Source organism: Cucurbitaria berberidis (genome assembly GCF_010015615.1).
Source record: "Cucurbitaria berberidis CBS 394.84 unplaced genomic scaffold K460scaffold_2, whole genome shotgun sequence".
Taxonomy (NCBI): domain Eukaryota; kingdom Fungi; phylum Ascomycota; class Dothideomycetes; order Pleosporales; family Cucurbitariaceae; genus Cucurbitaria; species Cucurbitaria berberidis.
The window spans coordinates 1,864,474-1,881,168 of NW_024468936.1; the positions used below are offsets into that span (position 1 = coordinate 1,864,474).

General features: G+C 51.6%; 8 protein-coding genes across 8 annotated transcripts; 3 read left to right on the forward strand and 5 right to left on the reverse strand.

Moving 5' to 3' along the window:
- Window positions 1–1,049: 1,049 nt before the first annotated feature.
- K460DRAFT_402916 (uncharacterized protein) lies at window positions 1,050–1,358 on the reverse strand (the record flags this gene model as incomplete). The annotated part of the gene is made up of 1 exon (XM_040936571.1): window positions 1,050–1,358. The coding sequence occupies one exon, from the start codon at window positions 1,356–1,358 to the stop codon at window positions 1,050–1,052; it is 309 nt and encodes a 102-aa protein (XP_040790135.1).
- A 1,490-nt stretch (window positions 1,359–2,848) lies between these two features.
- On the forward strand, window positions 2,849–3,782 carry K460DRAFT_363643 (bola-like protein). Its single transcript, XM_040932856.1, has 3 exons — window positions 2,849–2,871; window positions 2,943–3,247; window positions 3,539–3,782. The coding sequence occupies exons 2-3, from the start codon at window positions 2,960–2,962 to the stop codon at window positions 3,701–3,703; spliced, it is 453 nt and encodes a 150-aa protein (XP_040790136.1). The 5' UTR covers window positions 2,849–2,871; window positions 2,943–2,959; the 3' UTR covers window positions 3,704–3,782.
- Window positions 3,783–4,988: 1,206 nt separating this feature from the next.
- On the reverse strand, window positions 4,989–6,623 carry K460DRAFT_280128 (Nse4-domain-containing protein; the record flags this gene model as incomplete). The annotated part of the gene is made up of 3 exons (XM_040928384.1): window positions 4,989–5,176; window positions 5,226–6,050; window positions 6,104–6,623. The coding sequence occupies 3 exons, from the start codon at window positions 6,621–6,623 to the stop codon at window positions 4,989–4,991; spliced, it is 1,533 nt and encodes a 510-aa protein (XP_040790137.1).
- A 272-nt stretch (window positions 6,624–6,895) lies between these two features.
- K460DRAFT_306920 (phosphatidylinositol 3-kinase) lies at window positions 6,896–10,171 on the forward strand. Its single transcript, XM_040930046.1, has 3 exons — window positions 6,896–7,146; window positions 7,195–7,281; window positions 7,340–10,171. The coding sequence occupies exons 1-3, from the start codon at window positions 7,085–7,087 to the stop codon at window positions 9,879–9,881; spliced, it is 2,691 nt and encodes an 896-aa protein (XP_040790138.1). The 5' UTR covers window positions 6,896–7,084; the 3' UTR covers window positions 9,882–10,171.
- Window positions 10,172–10,194: 23 nt separating this feature from the next.
- K460DRAFT_332728 (uncharacterized protein) lies at window positions 10,195–11,274 on the reverse strand (the record flags this gene model as incomplete). Its single annotated transcript, XM_040930854.1, has 2 exons — window positions 10,517–11,274; window positions 10,195–10,400 (listed from the first exon to the last, which is right to left on the reverse strand). Exons 1-2 carry the CDS (start codon window positions 11,223–11,225, stop codon window positions 10,195–10,197), a joined length of 915 nt encoding a protein of 304 aa, XP_040790139.1. The 5' UTR covers window positions 11,226–11,274.
- Window positions 11,275–12,151: 877 nt separating this feature from the next.
- On the forward strand, window positions 12,152–12,880 carry K460DRAFT_279393 (uncharacterized protein; the record flags this gene model as incomplete). The annotated part of the gene is made up of 2 exons (XM_040928328.1): window positions 12,152–12,659; window positions 12,726–12,880. The coding sequence occupies 2 exons, from the start codon at window positions 12,152–12,154 to the stop codon at window positions 12,878–12,880; spliced, it is 663 nt and encodes a 220-aa protein (XP_040790140.1).
- Window positions 12,881–12,948: 68 nt separating this feature from the next.
- Window positions 12,949–14,257, reverse strand: K460DRAFT_306926 (uncharacterized protein; the record flags this gene model as incomplete). The annotated part of the gene is made up of 2 exons (XM_040930047.1): window positions 14,070–14,257; window positions 12,949–14,010 (listed from the first exon to the last, which is right to left on the reverse strand). Exons 1-2 carry the CDS (start codon window positions 14,094–14,096, stop codon window positions 12,949–12,951), a joined length of 1,089 nt encoding a protein of 362 aa, XP_040790141.1. The 5' UTR covers window positions 14,097–14,257.
- A 102-nt stretch (window positions 14,258–14,359) lies between these two features.
- Window positions 14,360–16,660, reverse strand: K460DRAFT_363647 (uncharacterized protein). Its single transcript, XM_040932857.1, has 3 exons — window positions 16,227–16,660; window positions 15,708–16,019; window positions 14,360–15,654 (listed from the first exon to the last, which is right to left on the reverse strand). The coding sequence occupies exons 1-3, from the start codon at window positions 16,335–16,337 to the stop codon at window positions 14,626–14,628; spliced, it is 1,452 nt and encodes a 483-aa protein (XP_040790142.1). The 5' UTR covers window positions 16,338–16,660; the 3' UTR covers window positions 14,360–14,625.
- Between the last annotated feature and the right edge of the window lie 35 nt (window positions 16,661–16,695).

Sequence of the window (16,695 nt, forward strand, 5' to 3'; positions counted from 1 at the left end):
GTGAGCTAGCTACGGCTATTTGCTTTGTGGCTGCAGTAAGTTAGTAAGTAAGTAAGGGAGAGGTGGGGAAGCCCCTCCACGATGTGTGAGCAGTTGGTCGGCATTTGCAAAATGGTATTGGTTGAAGAGACGGTTAGGCTTGCGGGCGGCGCGGTGCAATGTGCGATTGATTTTGTTGCTTACAGCCCATGTTCCAAAGGATATCAATCAATACCATCTCGCCGAATGCAGTATGATATGCTTCGATGACTGAACAGAATAGGGGAGTAAGTCTGCTTTTATCTTCAACATCTCACGTCGTGTTCATATCATGCTTGTGACAACATATCAGAATTCGAGAACAAGAAAGGCACGCAGTATGGGGGGAAGAGAAGAAGAAGAATGCAAAGAGGAATATAGGTGACTCTAATCTATTAATCATCGTCGTGCCTGTTTTTCAAGATTTATTGTTCTAAAGCCTCTCTACAGAGCACCATTTCGCTTCTATCCCAAACACAACCGATCACATCCCACAGCACTCCAACTCCAAGCTTGTATTCAGAAGACCGATCTTGTCCTGTGTCTCTTTTCTTCCCATCCTCCTATATAACAATCGAAACCGGCACCGTAACATTCGAAGTCGGCAAGACCGGCAACGACATGTTGAAAGTCGGTAATGCCGAACCCGACGTCGGGATAAAGGTCGGTGCAATCGTAGTAAGATCGGGGGTTTGTCTCATCTCGCAAGGATGGCGGCCAGTGCGAGGGGTAGGCTTAAAGAGGTCGCCGCACTGTGTGCCATTATTTCAAATGAGTCATGGAAAGAGAGATTGGCGCTGAGCTGGCTGTCTATGGGGGGGGGTAAACTTACGACTCGAGTGGGTGTTGGGCAGCCTCGTGCGGCTTGCATATAGCATCCATAGGAGAAGTTTTCCTCAAAGTTGCACCTCTGTTGCATGTGTTAGGCGTTGAGCTAGTCCTGTTCTTACACATGTGCGATAGTTGTTATTTCCGTCTTCCTCTTCCTCTTGCGCTTGCACACTCTCTCTCCTTCTTCTCGGCTTTGAGGGTTAACTCACTTGCAGCGCGTCCGTAGCCCAGCACGGATACGCAGCCGTTGCCAGATTGCAGAGGCACTCCTTGGTAAAGATGGGAATTGGCTCCGAGTGAGGCCTTCTAGACCGAGTGCGAGTCGGAGTTGCGAATGAGGGTACACTTGTCGACAGGCCGGTGATTGGAATGTTTAGAGATGTTGACAGCGGCAATGGGATTGTGGGCGTTGGGAGTGAGGGTTCTCCCGTTGGGTCTTCTTGCTCTTGTGGATGAGGGAATGCCGCGGCCAGCGCCGCCAGGGCACCAAGCAAGATAGCGACACGCATTTTTTTTCACTGTTGAATATTGGCGATGATGGGGTACGGAGTGTATGAGCTGCGACAACGCTCTGAATTCAATTGCCTATACACTTCATTTTGTTGATTCCATATCCTCTCTTTACCCAAGTGCCGCCGGTTCCTGGTACCTCTGCCTTCGGTTCCAGATATCCATATTGCATTCTACTGTTCCCCAGATGACAAACGCCAGGAACCGTCTAGCAACACTAGAAGGTTGTCCAGTTTTGTAATTTCTCCATCAATCTCAAACCACAACCTAGCTCTTGAATGATCGAGAGCTATTCTTAGTGACCAGAGGTCGTACCCAAAATTACTGTAATAGTTCGCACCTCATCGTACTATGCCATGATTGCGAGTGGCCATGATTGCAGTGCTGATTGGTTATTTTAACGGCTCTTAATCTGAAAGTGATATATCCGACATGGCGGAATATATTACCTAGCCGGAGATCAAGAAACGGAAACCCACGACATCTCCCCACTGTACCTCGCCCATCATGATCGTCCTGGCTCATCCGATTAGCGCGAGCATGTCAACCATGGTGCTCAAGATGATCGACTATCCTTATCGCTAATCCAAGAGCATGTGAGATAGACCAAGAGGCATACGCACGTCATCCGCTGCGATATGATATGAGGTTCTTGCGCCATCGGGTTATTTTCTCATGCGATGGTGCGATGTTACGATGGTGGTGGGGTTGAGCTGATCCCTCCGAACCCTTGCGGCTCTCTTCACCAGCTCGTGGCGCACGCTATATTCGACTGCAGCAGGAGCGCTTAGCCTGGAGACGGGCTGTTTAAGGTGGCGTATAGAGGGGTGCATCAGTTCGATAAGAACCCTTGCCCTCATCATGTGAAAGTGGACTTCAGCCTGCATGTCGCTGATCAGGGTCCTTGGGCGGTCTCGGCCGCAACATTCTTTGGTCAATGACGGGTCCAAGCCTCGTTTCTGGTGGTTGACGTAGCGTAGCACGTATGTAAGGTGAGGTGAGATGAGATGTGCCATGGGACTCTCAACGTCAAAGTGGACCCACTGTGGAGATTGAACCACCATTCGGAGATAGAATGATGTAGAGAGGCATGGCGAGATACGAGTTTACAAATCTTCAAGAAATACGTTTGATAATGGATTTCGCTATCAGTGCGTCCTCTAAGACAGTGTACACGAAGGTACTTGAAGGTACTTCTGTCATTTGGTGGGTGGAGCCCCTCAATTACCCCGGTGGTGGGTTAGCTTGTGGCACTCTAGATTGCACCTTTTTGTGGAGATCGCGACGCTCGTAGTGAATGCTGTGGATTTGTGGCCGTGAGACGTGAGAGACGCCATGCAGCCGGCGTCGTGATCTCGAGGTTAATGAGAGCACGAGATTGTCGTGACAGTACATTAATCATCAAATCATGTGATTAGGCGGTAGAAGCTCGGGCCCATGACGAAGTCGCGATGTGAGATTTCCAATTTGTCAAACGTCAGTCAAAGTCGCGGAAACAACCATTGCCCGTTCGTAAGCTTACACCTCCTGCTATACCTCAGCATGCACCCCGCATTATGTGCTCTTTAACACCGATGATACAGCTCTTCACACTGTCACAATGGCACCCTCACGAGCCCTCCTCCGACGCATTACCTCCGCATCAGTGAGACCATGCGTACGCCCGACAGCGCGTTTTGTTTCTACTTGTGCCATCAGCTCGCAATGCATACGAAGCCGATCAAGCATACACAGCGGCCTCTCGCGACGACTGCGTTTCCCCGCATCATGCGTCCGGTCTTACTCGCAGACAGCCAGTACAGCACCTGAGCCGCCAGAATACCTGAACGAGAAAGAGCTACATGTTTTCAACAAGATCAAAGCGGAATTGGATCCCGTAAAGTTAGAGGTATGCATCACCACACCTCTGGGTTTTGGACATTGGTAGAGACGGAGATAGGCGCACTTGCATAGATGACACCGATTGAGCAATACCGATCACTGTAGGAAGAAGACGCACATGATACAAAAACGCGGGGTCAAAGCAAGTACAAGGATCACCAATTCGCATGTTTGTCATGCGAGTACAGCAATGGTTCTCCGGGATGTCTCGGGATGCCGAAGAGCCAGGAAGTCTTGGGATACCGATGCAAGCGAAGATGTAGAGCTACAGGAGATATACTGACATCTGATTTCTTAGGTACAAGACGTTAGCGGGGGCTGTGGATCGATGTACGCCATAGAGGTTGAGTCGCCCAAGTTCAAGGGATTGACCCCGATAAAACAACACAAGATGGTGAACGAGGTGCTGAAGGAGGAAATTAAAGGCTGGCATGGCGTTCAACTGAGGACCAGGGCTGCATGATGGCCAAAAGATGCGGTTGTTTTATGATCTGTAGCGATGCGTGTGTAAATACTGTAACACCATTGTTGTACCATGAGATTAAAAGATGTTAATGAAAGTATAATAATTTCGAACTCTCGCAATGTCCAGATGTCCATATCCCAGAGCTTTCATGTATGGAATGTCTAGATAACACTCCTTCAAAGCCGACATGCCCTAATTCCTGACATAGCCTGGCGTTCGGCCTACTATCTGCAGCAGGTGAAGTAAAACAGAAGACAAACTAGTCTAGATTATAGTAGACCGTTGGGACATCTGGTTCGTGGGGAAGGCTTTCGAGGTCAACATGTCATAATTCCTCCTCAGCTCCACCTCAATAGCACTCATCATACTCGCAATTCTGCCACCAGATGTTGGACTCGTGAAAAGAAGTTCTCTATATCCTAATAACAAATTCCATCTCGAAATCCTCATTGCAGCAACCGACATCAGGATATAAGCAGATTTGGAATTTGAAAAGAAGTACCTAACTGTTTATGAGATAGCGTTGAGTACTTGAGAGTGGGAAGTGATTAGTAGATCTAAGATAACTATAAGAAATTACTGCGAACGTCGACCCTTCCCTATCTATGAAATGACCGGTAGCTGTCTGAAACTTCATGCGCAAGCGATCATGTCGCGAAGTGAGAAACTAAGGACTGAGGAAAACAAACTCCTAAGCCCAAGGTTCAGGTCTAGGGGTCTACTAGTCGAAGAATCGGATCCCCAAAGAAATTGAAACTAAATCCCTCCTTTACTTCATGTCCTCGTGGCTGGATAGGCGTCAAGATGAGCGGTGTGTCCGGGTGGACCCCTGAGATTGAGACACTCGTACGGCGATGAGACTATAAAGGGATATACGAGCGAGCATATACGTAGATGAGAAGCAAAGGTGAACATGTTGGGATATACGGATGCAGGGAGACACTTCAAATATATTCCAAAGCCACGCGCTGTGCGCTCTAGCCAGGTAGAAAGAAGATCTTGGGTATCAAAAGACTATATGTATATGTTGAAAATCGCAAAATCAAGAAAGAAGATACCAGGCCGTGCAATCCATTCGTAACAAAATGCCGCTCGCGAGGTGTACCAAGTGGACGAATCGAATTGTACGCCCATGGCTCCAAAAGGGAAGGATGGAATATCGCGGCCTGACTGTATGTGCCAAATCTTCTTTGTATCGTACAAGGGCTGAGAATGGAGGACTGAGGCAAGCGGTAACGATGTAAGTTGTATGCCGTAACAACTGTATCGTACAATGGGCGGCTTAGCCGGCATACCAGCCTCCGGATCCAACAGTCGCTTCTTCTTGCTCGCGATGTGGAATCAGGGGTACCCTGATGTCGAAGGCGTCGATGAACATGTGCCACGTGGGGTAGTCGATGCTGAAGACAGCTTGGTGTTTCTGGGCGTGATTTTCTCGTTGATTGGATGCGCCGCGGGGCTCCTCTGGTACTATTCATAGATTAGTGGATGCATCAAGCAGGTGTTACGTTGAACTCACTGAGTAGAGGTAGCCCTTCCGCATCCTTGATGATCTTTGCGTTCCCCTCTCTTACTAGAAAGCTGATGTAGAATAAGTTCTCGACAGTTTGCCCGAAATTGTTGGGATTGATGGCAAAGTCGAGCAAGCCCACGGCTGCTTCTTCAGTAGGAGCCTGAGTCACTCTGAAGCGTCGGAAAGCCGCAGCTTGGTCTTCATCTTGGAGCTCCGATTCTGGAATTTCGGATAGTTCGCCCTCAACGCCGGCTATTCCGCGCTGGAGATGGTCCTCTAGCCGTTTCTTGATAATCTTGACGAGGTCCGACAGATTCGAATTCTCGGACTGCTGGATATCGCCTTCCTTGATCTCTTGTGGTCGGGTCGCTGGTCCCACGGGCTGCCGTTGAGAGCGAGCTTTCCTTTGGGTGGTGCGGACACGCTTCTGAACAGAAAGGGGACCGAGCAAGAAGCTCGATACCGGCGGGCGCTTGTTGCAGGGAAAACATGCTTGTCGACCAAGTAATGCCCAGTTCAGGCCATCACCATCTTCCTCGTCCTCACCATCTGCCACTGGCACGACGGGTGCTTCTTCTCCGCCAGCTACATGACCGCCAGACTTCATAAAGTAGATGCACTTGGACACAAACTGGTCCAGGTCAATACCAACGCCAGCGCTTCCTTGTAGGCTGTTGTTTAGCTTCTTCCCTGCCAGCTCACTGGCATTGACTAAGAAGCGGGAATCCAGCGCCGCGTCAGCTGTTTGCCGCACTTTCCCGAATAAGTTGTTCTGCGTCTTGAGGGCATCGAGAAGCTTGCTGTTAGGCTTCACCATCTCATCGCGGTTTTCTGGGTATGTTAGTGCCTCGTGCAGGGGATGTGGCCTTTTCGTCCGAACTCACCATCTACAGTGCGCTGATGGTCGCGCATGCTTGCGCGTAGTCTTCGCCGTTGGTCAGGATCCTGATTGGGGTTGTAGAAGCGCAAGTTGCCCTCCTCTTCAGGCTCGGGCTGGACTTGCGAAGGCTCCTCAGCGTCCTCGTCTTCCTCATCTTCCTGCTCCTCTGCTTCTAGCTCATCCGTGAAGATTTCGGATTCGGGCATGGTGTAGTTTCCGGTCCGCCGTCGCTTGTTGCCATTGTCACCAGTGGTCGAGCCTGAGTCGGGTGTGGGCATGCGGGCAGACGCGCCTCGCCGACCCCTGACTTTATGTGGTTGTGGGGTATTTTCGCGCGTTTGAGGCAAATCGTTCTCCTTGTCTGAGTTCATGGATCGCGTCGGGCTTAGGACAGAGTAGGACGAGGTGCGCACATTGCTCTCGTTTCGCGGCGCAGCCGAAGGGGCACGGTAGAGCGAATCGATGGTTGAGGAGCGTGTTTGCTGCTGCGGTGTGGCGGAGGGATGGGTGTTGAGACGCGCCATATTGACTCGTCGCGAGGGAACGGAGACGGAGGCAGGGCTCGGCGGCAGTGGTGTTGGCGTTGAAAAGGGCTGTTCTGTTCTGTTCTGTTCCTGGACGCGGCTGCTCCCATACCCAGAGGCCGCCCGATTAGCGCGATTCCGCCTGACACCAAGCCATGGAGCCCCCCCAAGTGCGAACGGCCGTAAGCCAAGCAACACATCACGTGCCGACGCTCCGCCGCGTACCCCTGCAGTTTGCCCTGGCCGTGGTGGAGCGTCTGACCCGCTGTGCGCATCACGTCCCATTCACCCCGCCTGGAATCCGACGTGACTGGATTTTTGTTGTTGGCTACGCAATGCCACTCACTTCAAGCCTCCGCGAGTGCTGCTGAACGCTTCGTATCGTACCCTTTTCGGCTCGACCGTCTTAGATGATGCTCGCCCAAGGCATGCGGTAGTAAACAGCTGGCCCACCGCTCACCATGGAAGCCTTCAACTTTGCGACGTCTCTCGATTTGACGGAGCTGTCGGTACATGTTCGAATGTGAGAAGTCCTGCCATGTCTGGTTAGCTTGTGCTGAGCTTGGAACAGAGATCGTCTTGATGGGAACCAGAAGCCTATCCCCTACTCGGTGTTGCTCAAGCGCCCAGATTTAAGACATAGAGCTTCAAGCAACAAGTGAGTGAAGAAGCTTGTAGTCTGGTGAGAGGAGCGGGAGGCTGACGTGAAACCAAAGCCCCCACTTTGAGCTCTACGTTACCACCCAGATATGGGCCGACAGCAAGCCGCTCACCGTCCCCGTCCAAACCGCGTACAAGTCGTTCAAGAACGCAAGAATATGGAACGAGTGGCTACAACTGCCTGTCACGTACTCGAACCTGCCCGCATCCGCACAGCTCGCCATCACCGTCTGGGATCTGTCGCCTGCCGAGGACAAGGATTCGAACTTGCACGCTGTGCCATTCGGCGGCACTACAATACCGCTGTTCGACAAGGACAACGTATTGCAGAAAGGCAGGCAGCGGTGTAGGATCCATCGTTTCAAGGCGGCCGATGGCTTGACCAACACCACGACGCCGTGGGTCATACCACCGGCGCGGAAGAGCAGGAAAGCCCAGGTGGTGGAAGATACAGTCGATGAGCAAGTCGCAGAGATGCAGAGACTGGAGGAACTTCTGAAGAAGCAGGAAATGGGAGATCTGCCCACCAACAGCTGGCTTGACGCACTCGTCTATAAGAAGATGATGAAGATAAAGAGCGAGGCACTCAAGGCGGAAGCGTCCGCGTTGAACCGTCAAAGCAAGACAAATGGGACGAATGGTTCTGTAGAGGGCGACGAGGAAGAACTCTTCTACCTGGATATTGAGCTCCCGCGCTTCGACCATGCCATTGTATTTACGGACGTCGAGTACCCTCCACCTCCTGTGTCAGACCTAAGACTACCCGCTGAAGCAGACGTAAGGTTGCGACCGCCACCTGAAGTATCGTTCGGGCCCGGCATAGATATAGACGGTGTTGGCTATGGCGATGCTGACGCGGGTCGGTTGATCAAGATCTACGACCCAGAGATCGGAAGAAGGGCCAACCCAGCCGAGGACAAGCATCGTGAATTGATGCGTAGTCAACAAACAGACTCGCTGGACCGGGACAGAAAGCCTAACGTGCACGTCCGAGATAAGCTGAACCTACTACTGTCAAAGGGCCCGCTCGAAGAGATCACATCCCACGAGCGAGACGACATTTGGAAGTTCCGATACTTTCTCCTTCGCGACAAGCGAGCCTTGACCAAGTTTGTCAAGTGCGTCAACTGGAAGAGCCCAAGGGAAGCACGTCAAGCAGCACCCCTTCTCGACAAGTGGGCAGAGATTGATGTTGACGATGCTCTTGAATTGCTCGGACCTCACTTCGATCACCCAGTTGTACGCAGCTACGCCGTCGAGCGCCTAAAAAAAGCGGATGATGAAGAGTTGCAGCTCTACCTCCTGCAGTTAGTACAGGCCCTGAAGTATGAGGCTCCAGGCGAAGGCGATGATTCCTCGTTGGCACTCTTCCTGGTTACGCGCGCAGCCAACAGCTTTACATTGGGTAACTTCCTCCATTGGTACCTAATGGTCGAAATCAGCGATTTCAGCACTGATCAGGAGCCTGAACACCGCGATTTGTTCGCCAAAATCGAGTACGATTTCATGGTCGAGCTCGAAAAGACGCCAGAAGGCGTCGAGACGCGGAACACCTTCCGTCGGCAAGGCGAGCTACTCACCGTTCTGGCAAAGATATCAAAAGATGTTCGCTTTGGCGGTGGGGATAGACCAACGAAACTCGCACGCCTCAAGAAAGCATTAGCAGATCCCAAGAACGAGCTTGCAAACTTCGAACCACTACCGCTACCCCTTGATCCTTCCGTGTATATTACCGGTATCCACACTGACGACTGCAACGTCCTGAAATCCTCCCTTCTCCCCATGGTCCTGAGCTTCAAGACAACAACCGACGCGAAATACCCAATTATTTTCAAAACCGGTGACGATCTTCGTCAAGATCAACTTGTCATCCAAATCATTACGCTAATGGACCGACTCCTCCGGAAAGAGAACCTCGATCTGAAACTGACCCCATACCGCATTCTCGCTACCTCAACCTCCGCAGGCGCATTCCAATTCATACCCTCCATGTCCATTGCAGCAGCAGTACAAAAGCACAAGGGCAGCCTTCTCGCTTACCTTCGGTCCAACAACCCCGATGACGCGGCGCCCTTGGGGGTAAGGAAAGAAGCAATGGATACCTACATCAAGAGCTGTGCGGGGTATTGCGTAATTACGTATCTATTAGGTGTAGGCGATCGCCATCTAGACAACCTCCTCCTCGCCCCCGACGGTTGTTTCTTCCACGTGGACTTTGGCTACATTCTCGGCCGCGACCCCAAACCCTTCGCCCCGCAAATGAAACTCCCCCTCCAACTCATAGAAGGCATGGGCGGGCCCCAACATCCCAACTTCCTCGCCTTCAAAAGTTACGCTTTCACCGCGTGGTCTACCCTCCGCAAATCTTCCAACCTACTCTTGAATCTGTTTGCGCTCATGCAAGGTGCGAATATTCCTGATATCAAAGTAGAGAGGGAGGGCAGTGTGAGGAAGGTGCAGGAGAGGATGTGGTTGGGTAAAGGGGAGAATGAAGCAGGTAGGGAGTTTGAGAGACTTATAGAGGAGAGTATGGGAGATTGGAAGGCGGGTGTCATTGATTGGGCGCATGAGTTTGTGCAGACTTATTGGCGCAAGTAAATGGTGTTGTGCAGATGCTAGACTCCAGAATTGCATTGAGCGAATATAAATGGCTTCGATGTGATGAGATGTATAAAGAAAGACTTGCTGTGGCTATGTGGTGATAGAAATTACACAATCCACGAGACATAGACGTCTAAGGTAGCCAGGTGGACAAGAATTATCAATCTAGAGTCACCTGGTCTTCCTGGGAATCGCACCTATTCGCGATTATCCGAAGGTAATCAATTATAATAGTAGTTGTTGTAGTTAAAAGTCAACAAGCGGGTTAAGTCTTATCACGCGCATCTATCACAGTGAGTGACCATCTACTCTACACGTTTCGTGCTCCATCGCTAGTCCCCTGTCCGTCCACATACCTCGCCTCATACCTTTCAGCAGCTTTAATCTCCCTCTCATGCTTCCTCTTCACTAACCTCAACATGACGGTATTATACAGCAAAAACAGGGCAGCAGCTACGACTGAGCACGCCGATGTAACGATGATGGTGACCATGGCTGTGACGGAGTATTGGCCTGCTTGCCGTTAGTTGATCGTCGACTAATACATTTGCATGCAAACGCTGAAGAACAGTGATATAAAATGATAGACTGAAATCGTGAATAGATCCAAGAAGGACAAAGGGCCAACCTACCGTCCTGCGCAGAATAAATATTCACAATCGTCGACACAAGCCCCGCAATACTATTCAACAGCGCAGGTAAAAAGATCCGATTAATAACCCACACGTAATTCTTGCGGTGTTTCCACCACAGCCACACGCAGCCCAGGACCCCTACTCCACACGCAAAAGCCGCGACGTACAGTAGCGGCACATTGCGTACAGTTCGTAACGCGTGCTGCTCGAGATTCGTCTGCGCTTTGTCCTCTATACTCTTGTCTTTTTGCAGCTTGTTGAAGGTGGCCGGGAAGACGATGTAGCCGGCTAGCAGGACCCAGACGAAGAGCGAGGCGAGGATGTTGTGCAGGGGCGAGACGTGGTCGAGGCCCAGGAGCATATCGATGTAGCGTGTTCGGGCTGTTGTGCGGCTGCGCTCAAGGCCGGGTCTCTGCGGCTTTTCTGCAACATACTTGGAGGTCGCTGGTCGTGTTGAACTACTGCTGTTGCCTTTTATGCCAGGCTTGTGGCTGGCTTGCGAGGATGTGCGTATGGGTTCATGGATTCGCGTTGAGCGTGTGCGTGCTGGAGTGGGCTGAGGTGGAATTGGTGCGGTCGCGGTTAGACTGTCTTTTTGCTTCTCGTCTAGATTCTTTGACGTATATTTATCCCCATACGTCTCTTCCACAGTGGGTAGTAGGCCCGATTCCTTGAACTTCGAGGAGAACGGCATATTGAGTTTCATGATTGCGGAAATGCGCAGTGCTAAGATGAGATGGACAGACAAGTAGAACCATGTGAAAATATGAAGATGTGAATAGTTACCTCAGGTTGCCAGGCGGCGTGTCTGCTGATATCTACGTACTTCTCGGATCTACTCGTTGATCGATAGCCAGGTACAAAACCTGATACTGATCCATTGCCACATGTCGGTGGCTTCGGTGGCTTATCCCAGACTACACTCGCTTCGAAACTTTCAGGGGACGGGGACAGCACTATTTGGTGATAGACGTTGACGAGGCTGTGCTGTGGTGATTGATGGTTGGTCGGTGTTGGAAGCTGGAAGCGTGCAGGGGGTGACAGCCGTTGATCCATACGTCATCACGCAGAACCCTGTTGACAGTAGGTTGAACTTCGGGGGAGAGAACTGCGAACGTCTCGAGAAGATGTCCAAGTCTTGTATGAGAGTAGGTTGCCATATTAGCGTAATGGCAATAGGTCTGTTTCAACAACCCTCTCAAGTTGATGATGCTGAGCTCCGCGCACGCAGGGATCTAGATCACCATGCCTACCAAGCTAGCACATGAAGAAAGTCCAAGACCACTACTATATGCCATCCCATAGCTCATGCCACATGTCCTTGGTCTCTCCTGTGTCCTTCTCGAATGTCCAGCCACAGTGTTCTTTTAATCTATCGCGATCTTAACGCGTCGCTAACGACCCCGGTGGTTAATATGGAAGTCGGAAAAACATCGCGGGAGCGTCTCAAGCTACGTAAAGGACAGAACGCATGAAAGTGCAAGATTGGATACTAGAGGTATATAGGTACCAACTCAGACAGAGGTATACTTTCAAATAAATATATTTTGTTTCTCTTCCTGTGCTTTTTGGTCTTTCGGTGTATTCGCCGTTGTTTGAATAAAAACGAAAAAAAAAACATACAAAGTCAAGATGAAACTACTCAATCTCCTCCCCACAGCACTACTAGCTACAACTGTATACGCCACCGACTCCTCTTCCTCATCGTCTGCCGCCGCCGACTCCTCTCCAGTACCAGAGCCCCCAACAGCCGGCGAAATCTGGGCGGCAAAATGGGACACAGCAAGCCTCCACCCATACACCCAACACTGCAAAAATCGCAACACCTACCACGCTAAGATCTACAAGCTCAACGAGCTATACCCCGATCTCAAAGACGTGGCTCCCCAGCTCAAAGTCTTCTACAACAAGCAGCTATACGCCGGTTCCTGGGGCGGTATCGACGTGCACGGCACCGGGCGCGAACTCATCCAGATGGATATGTTGGACGTGCCGTACAAGGTGCGCGAGTGGTTGAAGCGGGAGAAGACGCAGAAGCACTTTAGTGTGCAGGATGATGTGGTGTTTTTTGCGCCCGGGGCGATATATCCCATTTTGCCGCTGTGGGTGGATGATGCTGATGAGGGGCTGGAGTGTGAGGGTAAGTGGTTTCTTGTTTTATACTTTTGATGATGAAGGGGGTAGCTATGCTGACATTGTGTGCTAGGTGTATTTGATGATCTTGAGAACTATGCAAACGAGCCTAAGGACGGTGGTGTGATTGGCAAGGTGGCGCATACGAATACTGGGGACAAGGAGGTCAAGTTCACGGTCGAGGCGCTGCAGGTCAAGACGAAGACGGCGGCGAAGGATGAGCTGTGATTGTGTTCATCTGTTCCGTTCTTTGACTCTTAACGGTGTTGGGTATCAATAGCATCTCCATAGAACTTTCAGGCCTCTTTTCCTTCAGCTCTCTCCCTCGCAAGCTTTTTCCGTTCGTTCTGCACATTCTTCGCATGACCTATCGCAGTCACCATGTTGAACAAGAAGATCCCCACAAAGAGAATTGTAACCACCGCCAACACAGCGACCACGCTGACCATACTGAAGACGACAAACACATAGCTAGCTTTCAAGAATGCATAGTTGTCCTTCAACTCGTCGAGCCCGGTGCCGACCTGCATCGCCGACAGGACGAGCGAGAAGAATACAAAGACGATGAGTATCCAGCTGAAATTGCGCTGGAAGAACACAACGTAGCGATTGTACCCGTAGAGATAGCCGCGCACGAAATGCGTGGTGAAGAAGAGCGAACGGTATATCGAATTGACACGTCCGAGACGTAGATCGCCGAATTGATAGCGCCTGTTGACTTGATGCAGTGTGTTGATATCCACATTACCGTAGAAGTCTCCCACAAACTCCTTCCACCAATGCCACGTTACAAAGCTCGGGAGCAGCGTGTGGTCATGGGCAAGTTTGAGATCCAGCGGCGTGACCACTAGCCAGACATACGAGAGCAGGAATCCGCATGCGGACTTGTGCAGCTCCTCGCTCGCGCAGAGATGGACGTTCCAGAAGTCGGCGGATAATATCCATTCCGGCAGCGGCTTGATCATGAGCTTGTTAGAGAACTTGAGGAGATGCAAGTCCATCTGCTGGGTAAACAAAACATCGAACCCTTCCATCTTGTATCTGTGCAGTGGCCTGGCGCGCATTGGTCGGCCGGCCATCCAAAGATGTCCATGTATCTTGTTCAGCCGCGATAGATCCAAATCAGCCTTTAGAAACTCGCCAATCGAGTCATTTGCGAGAACGACGGCATTTCCGCGCCCTGTTATCGTAGGCAGCGAGTCCAGCGGCGAGAGCGGGATGTTAGTCGCGGTGTCGAGGACAGGCTGTGGACCGGTGTTGACGCCATTTTGCAGTGATATTTGCGATGCGGAGAGAGGCGCCGTAGGGACTTTGGGGGGAATGGGACGCGCAGCGAAGGGAGGTTTGAGGATGGGGGTCTGGTCATCAACATTAGCACGCGACACTCCTTGCATTGCCATGCGCGCGATTCACATACTACTGTCGCCATTGTCTTCTCAGCCATTAAGGTAAGTGCACACAAATCCGACTTTAGTGATTGTCTTGTATCTGGACCTGAGGCGCAGGTGCGCAACGAAGGCTACAAGTCATGATTTGGATGGCGTACGGCTGGTAGCACGAGGCGCACATGCAACGCCCCATGAGCGGCTACCAGCTCCGCCAGAGAGCGGGAGCTAGAGAAGGAGCCTGGGGCTGAAATGCTGGCTCCTCCTCAGGGCTGAACGCTTCGGCAGGAAAAACAATCTGCCAATACACAAAGCACGGTGATTGGATAAACAAATGGATGGATTGCTATTTATACGTGGAGCCAATATCCTTCACCAAGCCACCACGGGAATTTCAGCCCAAGATGCCATTAGAGAGAATCAAATTGTACGCTGGAATATTGATGAAAGCCATGCGCGTTGTTCATTATCTGAATTAGCCTCCGATAGCACGAAGACCCCCATTTGCCCTAACTCCTTCCTCTAATGCAGTTTTGGATATCATTGAAGGCTGTCCTGATCCCGGCTTGTTGCTGCAATGCTCAACAATTATTTGCAGTAGTTTGCCGGAAAGCTTCCTTTCACCCCATGTACCTCTCCTTCCCACCAGTCCTGTGAGCTCTCCGTCTTCTTCACTACACGGATGCGATCGCCTTCTCTGAACGACAAGTCTCCAGCGGTGTGACTGTCGAAATCATACATGGCCGTAACATATTCGTATTGGAAAGACCCTATCTTCTTTGGTGGCGGCGGAGGTGGAGGCTTCTTTTTCCCTGCTGCTGGGTTGGGCGAGAATCCTGGGGTTGCGCCACCTGTCGTGTGGCCTGTTGGGGGCTTTCCAAAATAGTCACTGTGACCGTTTGTGCCGTTTGAATAGGACGATGTTTGTGACGTTGCTGAGAGGCGCCGTCCATACTGATCCATACCCGGAGTCAAATGCGGCGAGCTGGATGGTATCCGTGGTTTCGAGGCACTGAGAGAGCTATACGAAGGTTTATTCGCCAAGCTAAGCGGAGGACCGTTCTCAGAGGGCGAAGATAAAGTCGCTGATGGTTTCGAGACTCTTCCAGTAATGGTAGGAACACTGTCGTTGCTACTGACTCGCCGGCCGGGCATAACTTTGTTCCTGATACCAAGGCCTGTCAGAGTCTCTCCCTTTTCTGGTAGCCTCATTGGCAAGTGGATTGCCTTGCCCGACTTCAGCAACCCGAGGCTTGTTTCCATCTCCTTGCGCAAAGGTGTGAAGCTCGAGTCCCACAAGGGTATCACCTCTTCCGGTTCTGGGGGCGGATCCGGGTAGCCTTGCTCGTGGGAGTACTGGTGTAACACGGTGTACAGATTACCAATGAGGTTGTTCTGTAGTACGATCTGGTTTGTCAACAGGTGGGGAAGGATAGAAAAGGTCGCTGCGTTCAGCCGGGGCAGCCGGTCTCGAAGATTCTCGTCGGCGAGTTGATATGTGTGTGTAGCGCGCTCGAGATCGACCTCGTGCTTGGATAGAGCACTGTTTTCGCGCTCCGAGCGAGTCCCCTTCTTCTGAAGGGCTTCACAGCGGCTCTTGTAGCGCTCGTAATCGACCTGCGGGAAACAACGTCAGTGACAGTGACATGGCGGCATCGAGCGTGTCCTACCTTGGCGTCATCTCGCTTCTTGATGGCTTTCTCCATGGGCTTCAGCGCGTCTCTGGCAAGCTTCGCTGGTACGATCAACTTTCTGTCAATGTCCTTGACTTCCTCCATCATGTCCGTCTTGAGCTCGCTAAAAGCTTCCTGGAGCCCAGCGACCCGCTCCAAGGTGGCTTGTGGCGTCTCGGCCGCGACATGTGAGCCCGAGCTGTCGCCGCCCAAAGGTTTGAAGATGGTGAGGATGTGCTCGACGGTCGAAAGCTGGTGGTTGAGGATGTTGGTCCACGCGTCACGCCATTGCTTCGCCGACGTTTCGAGCTGAGGCAAGTTAGCTCGGATCCAGGCACAGTTATACACAGCAAGCTGGTATACCGAGAGCCTTAGGTATGCAGGTATTGGTGCGGCCTTGGACGTGCCACGGGTAGGAGCTTAGAATTGTGCACCCAGTTGAAGACCCCCACGAGTTCACATGTCCCCACATTCAAAGAAAGGCACTGAGGAGATGGTAGATAGTAGCAGACGTACCTTTTCCAGCATGGATTTGGAGTCATTAAAGTCGTGCAGCATGGATTCGACATCGGCTTCGTTGGGCGTCCTGGTCAGGAATCGCCCGGTGATTCTTTGCATGCGCTGCATCTTGCAAGGTGGCAGCAATTGTGCGACGTAAGCTTGAGGAGGAAGGAAGACGCAAGACGCAGAGGCAGGACACGAAATATGGAGAAGCGGACGTAAGTAATCCTCGCGCACCCGCTAGCGGTGGCTGTGCCTGACGGAGAGCGGTGATGGTGGTGAGGGCTTGCGAAGGGCCAGGGTGCGGGCAGTCTGGCCCCGCGTTTCATCAGCAACACGACCGAATCGACAGGCGTCCCACCAAGAAGACATGCCATGCATGGGTTGAGGTCGTATAACGAGCGACTGCGGCGTTCCGATAGCCGGATTATCCTGGAGCCCATCCCATCCCATCCGGTGAAAGGTGGCAGCTCCTCCCCTAAGG